At 47.2% G+C, this 9524-nt stretch overlaps 1 protein-coding gene across 5 annotated transcripts in view; it reads right to left on the reverse strand.

The window, feature by feature from the left end:
- LOC147893182 (uncharacterized) overlaps window positions 1-7378 on the reverse strand; it is a 102612-nt gene extending 95234 nt beyond the window's left edge. For 4 of the 5 annotated variants that reach the window (XM_087386033.1, XM_087386030.1, XM_087386032.1 and 1 more), the window contains exons 1-2: window positions 7101-7378; window positions 6147-6242 (exon numbers count right to left, since the gene is read on the reverse strand). In XM_087386033.1, coding sequence (XP_087242159.1) covers window positions 6147-6242; window positions 7101-7210 — 206 coding nt within the window. In that variant the 5' untranslated portion in view covers window positions 7211-7378. Of the gene's footprint in view, window positions 1-6146; window positions 6243-7100 lie in introns of those variants that run through there. The other variant, XM_087386035.1, reaches the window with a different exon arrangement.
- Between the last annotated feature and the right edge of the window lie 2146 nt (window positions 7379-9524).

A 9524-nucleotide genomic window follows, 5' to 3' on the forward strand; every position in this document is an offset into this window, starting at 1 on the left:
CACCCACGGTCCTTTGGTTTCTCTTGTCAACGCGACCATCCCCCAAGTGAAATCTCTCTCCATCCATTGGGTGTTAGCCACTATCCTCAAAGCTGTTGACCACATCCTCTGCGCTACTGGGCATCCCCAGAGATAGTGCAGTATCGTCTCAATCAGCTTGCCTGTGCAGCAATGGCATCTACTATCCACCGGGCCAATGGGCAGGCCTCCATGAGCTAACATACAGAAGAATAGGAAATCTTTTGTGGTCACAGGCTGGTCCAAAGGCACGACCAAAAGTGGGAGATAACCTCTCTAGGGACCTCCCGCTCTTAGGATGGATGATGTGATATGATCATTTCGTGGAGGGGATCCCACTTTTGCATCGGGGCTCTTATCTGAGAGGAAACCACCTGTATCTATTACAGATCCAAAGGTGTGGCACACCTATGCGACATCCCTCTACAATATCCCGGCTCAGACACCACCTGACATGTCCGCTCTTCCCCGGCCCACCACCTGCATCCTCTTCATCCCATAGAACATGAGAGCTGCATTACGTCCGCTCCATAATCATAGAGCACAGGACCATGAGGGCTTACGGACTGAGCACTTTACACATGGACAAGAGGCCTTGGCCCCGATCTTAGCACAGATGTCCAATCATGCAATATGTCATGGTTTCCCTTCTACTTTGTGTTGTTAGAAATCAACCAACAAAGGGTACGCACAACGGAAGACTAATAGAATAGCCCAAGACCTCACACAGTGTGTGTTGTGTGTAGAATCACAAATTTCTTAACTTAGATGTGTAGTCTAGTAAATAGACAATGATCCAAGCCAGATATAGAAACCACAAAAACAATATATTTCCGTCGAAAGCTATGGACACAATACGAAAGATAGATCCGAAGTCCCACCAAATTGTGGTCCTTTGATCTTACCAAAAGGTACTTCCACTATCTGTCGGATATCTCTAGAGCACTGAGCCAGTGTGCTCCACCTCAAGCATATGTAGACTCTCTGTCCAAAGACCCAACACCTTGCTGCCCTAGAAGACAGCCTAGGTTCCAGCCCTAGATAAGCTCAGTCTGCAGCACCTCCGGGACTCCTCTGCCTCTTGGATGTAGGCCTGAGGGTGAGTTGTCTGCTGCTCCCCAAACTGCTGGCTTGCTGGATGGTAAATACCCCCCCAAGGGGGGCTTTTTATAGGGGTTGGTAGCCCCCCCTTACGTGCACCGACCTCACGCCCTGCTGGCCAACCCAGCAGGCCCTCCAACCGACCTCACAGCTCCCCATATATGGGGCTGTGGGCTGCCCTTAGGAGGCTGCGTGCTGGCCGACTTGGTTGGCCAGCCAACCAGCCTGCTAGCCCTCTATAAAGGGCAGGGTACTGCCTCATTGCAGCATTCTTTCCATGCAGGGACCCAGCCCTCTTGACTAGCCCTGGTTGGCTGGCTTAACCAGCCCAACCAGCCTTATTGTTGGCCGACCTATCTGCTGATCTGTCCCGCCATATTCATGTGCCATCTTTAGGGCATGTTGCAGGCCATTTGCCTACCCACAAGCCTCGCAAATAGCTTGCCATGTAGGTATCTTGCTGCTCCTCATTAACCTCTTGCTAGGGCAGATCCAAGACAAGCTTGCCCTGCCATCTCCCTTCCTCAAAGGCAACATCAGATGCAGCCAATTTGATGCCTCTAGGTGCATGATCCTTTTCTTCGTCTTTTCTCTGGATATATGCCCTAGGTCTCCCTCCCCCATGCTCTCCTCATTTGGGGGCTTACAGATGGGGAGGTGACCTTTCCAACACGAGTACCACTACCATTGTACCGATACACAAAGCAGGAGATCCATGGACACAGGGAACTCACACACTCTCATGATCGATCTCACGCTGGCCAAGATCTGCGTGTCAGTACTAGAGAGAGAGATCACCTCCTACACAGATGCATGGGCAGCGAGCATTGCGGCAGGCTGGTTTTAGGAGACAACATTCCACTTTGGATCATATCTTCACCTTACGGACAGTCATTGAGGAGGCACACTCGTGATCCCAGAAAGTGTACACCTGTTTTGTAGACTTTCAAAAGGCCTTTGATACCGTTCCACGAGCTCGTATCATCACACGACTACAAGAGATGCAGATCCTAGCTATTATGATTTAGGGGGTGATGAGCATGTATGAGTCAGTCAAAGGGAGTGTACATGCCCTAGAGGCCTATCAAACTGGATCGACAGTACAATAGGGGTGAAGCAGGGATGCCCCCTCTCACAAACATTTGAGGACGGCTCAATGCTACAGCCCCTAGTTATGCGGTGGATAGAGATGAATTGTTGGGACATTCTAAAGAAAAAGATGGGATTACTAGTACTTGCTTGAATGACAGATCACTTTGCAGAAAAATAAAATATCATATGGTCAATCGCAAGCCTAGGGATGACATTGAATGCACTTGGAAAAAGTAAGATCGATTTAAAAAAATCACCGAAACACCTGATGGATAGGAATTTGAAATAAATTCTTGGACCTGAATCCATTGAAATGTTTGACTTAGAAAATTCTAATGGTCTCCACGTAACACCTAGATGCCCTAGAGGTGTAATGAACTATACCTTGAGAGGCACTCTAGTCCTGGAGAACCACCCAGACCAAAAATGCAAAGTCCAAGTAGTGCTCAAGCCCTCCCACTACGAGTCCGGTATTGTTGCATCTCTCTGCTGCCCTAGCGCTTGCTCCTCTCATGTGAGAGAGTGCCTATTCTTTGTCCTCCTCATCCAAAAGGAGCTGCCTCCATGTTCCAAAAGACCTCACAAGGCCGCTATCCCACTGTGCCCAACAAATATGTGTCCGTTGACCAAGCATGCGTCCCTCAAGATCTCGTACCTCTGGGTGCCACATAAGTGGCTGCCTATCGGACTCCTCACGGCATGTGGGGCTGGCCCCTATAAGACCTAGAGACAATCGCTTCCAGACTCTGAAAAGGCTTCTCATCAAGGGAGAGCCCTTCTCTACAAGAGGGGCCACTGAGAAAATCAATCTGTAGGACAGCTGCCACTGACCACGTATGCAAGGAGTGTTCCTGAGAAGCCCTCGCTGCATCAAGAGCTTCCAAGGCTCATAGCCTGGAGTGAGACCCCGTACCACTAGCTTGCCCAACAGGGCTCTACTCTACATCTCTGGATCAATGATGCTAAGGCCCCCTTGGGCTTGCAGCATATCAACGTCTGCCACGCCACCTGGCTCGGGTGTTCCGACTGCATCAAAACCTGCTCAAAGGAAGTTGCACACCAAGCGCCTGAGCTGCCCCATACAACCAATATGAAAGCACCAACAAGAGGCTATGTACCAGGCAGTGGCCAAGAGTACCTGGTTTGCCAATAGGGCCTTGCTTGCTAGTGAGAGTTTGGCCGAGCTCTAATAGAGAAGGTTTGTGCTGCACACACTCTAAACCGAGGGGATCTACTGCTATGTTGTAACGTCTGTGCCCACCTAGCATCAAAGATATCTCACTTTCTGCACCCATGGTATCCATCTAAAGCCCAAGGCCGCCCCCCAAGCTCAAACCTCCTGGACGTCCTCAATTGCAGTAAGGAAACCAACTGATTTGGCCCCGCTGATCCTGGCTCCAGATGTGGAACAGTAGGTGGATAGAGCCTCCCTGACTGCCTCAAGGCTCTCTGTAAAAACCCTCCACATAAACTAATATGTCGTCCATAAACTCTGAATCCAACAGCTCCTCCTCCTGCTGAATTGGGAGCCTCGTCCCTATAAGACCCCCAGCTTGCGAACACAAGGAGCCCAAAGCCTCCGCAACGAAGAGAAAGAGAAAGGGGGCAATGGGGCAGCCCTGTCGAACTCAGAGAGAGAGAGAGAGAGAGAGAGAGAGAGAGAGAGAGAGAGAGAGAGAGAGACCCACCTATATGACCACCAATAAGCATCTGACTGGAGCTGCCTGCATACAAGGCCAAGACCCCTCTAATCCACCTATCCAAGAAGCCTAACTATTGCATAGTACCCTCCAGAAAGGGCCACTCCACCTTGTCATATGCCTTCTCAAAATCCAAAAAGAAGTATAGCAAGAGACTGCAGCTCTTCCCGAGCCCGGTCCGAAGCCTCCTAAAAGGTAAAGATGTTGTCCAAGATACTGCGTTCCTGCTGCCATCGCCTACGAAACTGAGATGCAGACCCCTCTGCTCCTGCCTACTGCAGGAGACAACACCTCTAGTCCTCTCCCAAGCAAGAGATGATGTCTACAACTGATATCTACTACTAAAAACATATGCTCTTGGATCAAAAGAAAATCCATTGAACGACCAACCACCGCGAAGTATCAAGTATTGTGCATAGTCGTGGAGCCCATGCACGTTCCAACTCACTGAAGTCTAACTCATGGAGAAGAGGTCTGAGAAAACAAGGCTCTCTTATGAGTAGGAGCCTACACCACCACATCTAACCTTTAAGACTTCGAAAAGGGCTTGGAGAGGGAGTAATCCGCATCTGTGCGTCTCCGTACCAAGGGCATGGCGGGTTCCACACCTATCTTGAGGGCCCACTGCATCATAATGAAACCTTGACCCAAACTTGGCTGCGCACTGGTGAAGAGACCAATGCGTGACCTATGTGTAATGAATCTCTAGTCCCAGGTGAATAACTCCCATCACAAAACCTATGCCCGATCTCTCATAGGAAAAACCTAGCTGAAATGTAGCAGAATCACCAAGGTTGAGCCAAATGTTGCTTCCCTAAGGTCCCATCCAATCCTCCATCATGTGATATATTTGGTCCTTCATCTAATAATCAAAGAGAGAGGGGATCCACTTCTCCTTCCCCAGTAGAGGCAAAGTTGAGCCCCCACAAAGGGCGAGTACAAGAGCCTAGCACTCCAATCAAGTCTCCTTTGTGGGGCTGCAAAATTGTAACTGTCATCTCCAGGGCGAGGGGATACTCATCGGGTATCTCCAACTAGTTTCATGGTTCAATACTCCAAAAGTCATGTGGCCTCTGTCCTCCTGCCACCACTAGTGGATCTGTCTAAACGTTGAAGAAGGTCTCATCCTCTGGTGTACGAGGGCGGTCCGCTGAGGCATCCTCTGCCTACTTCCCCTAAGACTGGGGAAGTGCCTCTTGCTATGCCCTCCTACGCTCTCAAAGTTTGGCACACCGTCTACGGTTCTTCAAGGGCATCACCCTGGTCCATGCCCCTCCAAAAAGCTCTACCCACGGTGTCTGGGACTACATCTGATGTTCTATTCCACACTGCGCTCCCTCTGCAACCCTCTGCTCCGGGCGCGACTAAGGGGGATCCCTGCCCTAACCCCTCCTACAATCCCTAGCTAGGTGCCCCATCTACCTACACTATGATCATTAACCTGTCAGCCCCAAAATCTTAATACGTTGTCTGAACTCGCCACCATCCCAAGGTCTCTACAAAGATCTCCTCCGGAAGAGTCTATGGGCACTCCACAATCAACCTAAGTCTAGAGATTCCATCATCTGCAACCACTGTCGCTACCGTCTAAGGTGGCAACTCCACCATCATGCCAAAGGCACCACCAATGGAGTGAAGGATCCTCAGGGAGCCCCGGAAATCAGAGCATCACAGGGAAATGAGGCACATGATGGGTTGAATCCATACCATCAATATTGAAACCATGGTACCAATGTACAAGGTAGACAAGGTGCGGGCCTAGAAGAAGGGGGCTCTGCTCCACAAGTGACCGGGTGGTGTTGGGGGAGCTCAAGTGGAGAAGGAAAACCCCTCTGCCATAGATAGTGACCTCCTGCATATGATCGCCATCGAGAATGATAAGCTCGCCCGAATCCAATCACATACCTGGCTCCTGGTTGGCGTGAGGCTGCTTACCACTGCTCTGACCTGAAGTGACTGAACTACTTCTTCACCTAGTGTTTGTCCTCTGGACAAAGAAGAACCTTGACGGCTTGGGGAGTCGAGGGTGCTGCCATGTGAGCCCCTCTGGCCAGACCAACGGTCACCACCGTTTTGAAGCAAAAGAGGGGAGATGGGGAGCAGCAGTGAGCAGGGAGAAGCTCCACTCACTTGCAGAAATTCAGGTTCTGGAACAATCTAGCATTAATGTCACCTTTCTCAACTTGATAGTCTAATGTTTAGTCTTCCTCAAATGAGATTTCAAAAAGTGTATACCTTGCAGCTTGTAGCAAACATTGAAGGAGTATCATAAGCAAGCAGATCAGAACCAAGAGGAGAAAATATAAGCCATGGTGGAAGCCACGCAGGAGCCTGTCAATGCACCCACCCAAAAAAGGAGTCAAAAGCACTGCGAACAGTGGAGATCTAAAGCAAAAAGTCTATTTTTTTAACCTAGTCGAAGTAAAAGCAAAATTGTTGCCAACTGTCCATGGAGTCTGCAAACATTATTCTCATTCAAATAAAAGCACAAGGCCTTTCTTCTGTCACCCTGAGGATACGCGCTATACATGTGCGTGAAACCTCGATGAAGCATATACATAAAGTGCAAATAAAAACTTGGACCAACCAAAACAAAAAAGATTCCATAGGATGTTCCATGCGAGGACAAAGGAAAGTAATTATTCCATTGCGAAAGGTCATTTATTGCAGTGCATACAATTCATTCCAATCTACATTTGTGTAGCATTTAGTGTGACACATACAATTTCATAAATCACTGTGGCATATTCTGCAGGATTTTTGTAGACTTGGGTCGTAATGGCTCCAGAAAATCATAATCAATTACTTGAGCCTCAGAATGCGTAGCACAAAGCAGAATAAACTTCAAAACAAAGTATTCGACTTTAGATAAGAAGAGAGCAATCCGATCTTCATGCTGGTCCAATAAACAAACACCGAACAACATGAATTGCGTGGAATGAGCGCGTGATCTTACGCTTTTGACAAGCTACTGCAATGTGTGAGGTAGCACAAGCATCTATGTAACAACAAAAATCTGAGTTTGTACCACACACACACACAAGATAGAATCATCCACTACAATAAAAATGAACAGATTGATTAGGAAAGAAAATCAGGCGTATTTTAGAGTGCTTCCTGAAACAGATTGATTAGGAGACGGGGACAGCAAGGCCTTGATTTTAGAATTTTCAGCCTGATTTATGATACCTGCGAGAACAAAGGCCCTCGAAATGCTGCCATGGCACCTCAATCAATCGGCCCAACGAGCATTTTGCTTTTGCCGAGCATGCCTTAGGCCGCAGACGCTGGCATTTCATACGAAGTGCTCGCCATACTCTCTTTCACCTAAGGCCCCTGCGCTGGCGCGGCCAATTCCGGTGCTGTCGTCGGTAATTCTGCACAACAACATAATCAAATGAAAGTGACACTCCTCAAAGTCTGACTTTTGGCTTGCGATGCAATTTCGAAGTCCCTAGGATCGAAATGGTCCCAAATCTCGCTCTTTAGCAATCCCTCGCATTTTTCGTATTAGTGGCAGACTGGCAGTGCGCCAAAATTTCACACCCTTCTTTTGCATCAACCTAACCACGGTTCCCTTGCCATTGAATTTGGGCAATAATTAGAGAGGAAGGGACGTGTCAGACATAGGGGGAGGGGGATGAGGGACGATTTATAATACTATTATGACATATAATATCACTTTGTAGCTTGGTGGTAGGGCTCACGCGTGGGAAAGAAGGTTTTTGAGTTCCAATCTTTTCTTGTATGTTTTGGGAAGTCTCGCCCCTTGGACATAATCTATGCATAGTAGCATGAGCTATCTATAACAGGTTGGAGACCCACTCCACTGGGTCTCAAGGTGGAATTTTAAAATGTCTTAAATTGATTTCAATCCCCCATCCAGTGTAGGTACCGCTTGGCTAGGCTTTATGCTTAACTTACTCTATGCAGGACTTGAACATTCCTCACACATATCACATCTCTCTCTCTCTCTCTCTCTCTCTCTCTCTCTCTCTCTCTCTCTCTCTCTCTCTCTCTCTGTGTCACCATTTCCATGCGACTCCTCAGTGATGAAAGGTTCTCGATTAGTTGGACCCCTCTTCTTGATTTCTTTCCATATTTTAGAAAAAGTGAGGATTAAACTCACATTTTCCTTTTAAGGACTCTAGGAAATCATTTTGGAATTGAGTAGAACCCAATTCATTAACAATTGGCATTTGACTTAGGGAGTCTATTGCCACATTGAATTTCCCCTTCAAATATGTCAATTGGATATCAAACTCTTGCTTTTTTGCTTTCACAAGCCACTCGCCAACCCTTTTGTAAAAATACCACTACAATAGCAAAATCACTTGCATCTATTTCATCCATGAATGGTTCTTTGGGATGCACTATCTTTAAGATAGTAGCACATGCTATAGCCACTTTTAACTTCAACAAACTATTCTTTTGAGGTTCACCCCATATGAAGGTACTTCCAATGTTTCAATCCTATAATACATGTACTTCTAATGTTTCAATCTTAAAATAGAGGGCCTTCATCATTCGATCCACCTAGCCATGATCTCTCATAGTGTTCCCCTCAGAACGGCATCCCTAGATTCATTCTCTCTCTCTATTTCTCTATCTCTCTAGTTCCTTGTTTCAGTGTAGAGCCCTCGAGAGAGAGATCTCCTCCATGCCCAGTGCATGCCATGTGGACTCTTTTTGGGATGCTAAGTGTCCTTTCCAAGTATCTTAATCTTTTGGCCCCTCTTGGCAACCCTTTGTAATGCTAGGTCCATTTATTCCTAGGCATTAATTCATATGTCCACCATTGCATTGTCAACCCCTCTTAGTTTCTTGCCTCACCATAATCATGCTATGGGCTTCCATGCTTATGATTGATGTAATGACTGGCCACCAAGTTCCCATAATTAGGCTTATAAATCCCACATCTAGGCCTTCCTTTTGTACACCTCTTGCCCTCCATTGAGGCTCATGGCTAGGCTCTTTCCAGCCCGATAACCAACCCTCAAAAGTAGACATTGGTGGCCCTTTGGTCTACCCCAAGCTATTAGAAGAAGGAATCATGCCTGCTACCCATGTTGAAGCCTTCTTGTTGCTCACATGTTAGCCTCCACCCTTCTCCCTACTTATCCATCTACTTGCAATATTATGCAAGTGCCAAGCCCTTGAGCTCGAGCTGAGCTCTCATTTGGGGGCTCACCTATTATTCCAACAACTACACTAGTACAACATTTAGAATAATTTTCTAGAGTCTTCAAAATATCAAGGCACCAACAAAACCATTAAATTGCCCCCCTTAGAAGATAGGAACCAACCAAACCTTTACAAAAGATTCTAGGTCTGTCTCAACCCGACATAAAACCAGCACCATCCCATCTTGGTTCTTGATTCCTAGCATAATGAGATCCTTATGGATGGTCCACATTGATAATGACTAGTAGAAATCCCTTTAGACAACTCTAGAGTAATATTTTAATCTAATGACCTTCCATGAGCATGATCATCTCTCCTCAAGCTTCCCAATCCCACGTTGTTACATCGGCCATAATCCCGGAATCGTCTAGTGTGGTTATGGTGAAGCAGGAAACTAGAGGGCTTGATAGTGCTTGCATCAATACGGAG

The sequence above is a fragment of the Dipteris shenzhenensis genome, chromosome 15 (genome assembly GCF_047967505.1).
Source record: "Dipteris shenzhenensis isolate YYH24624 ecotype China chromosome 15, Dip_SZ_1.0, whole genome shotgun sequence".
In the NCBI taxonomy this organism is placed as follows: Eukaryota; Viridiplantae; Streptophyta; class Polypodiopsida; order Gleicheniales; family Dipteridaceae; genus Dipteris; species Dipteris shenzhenensis.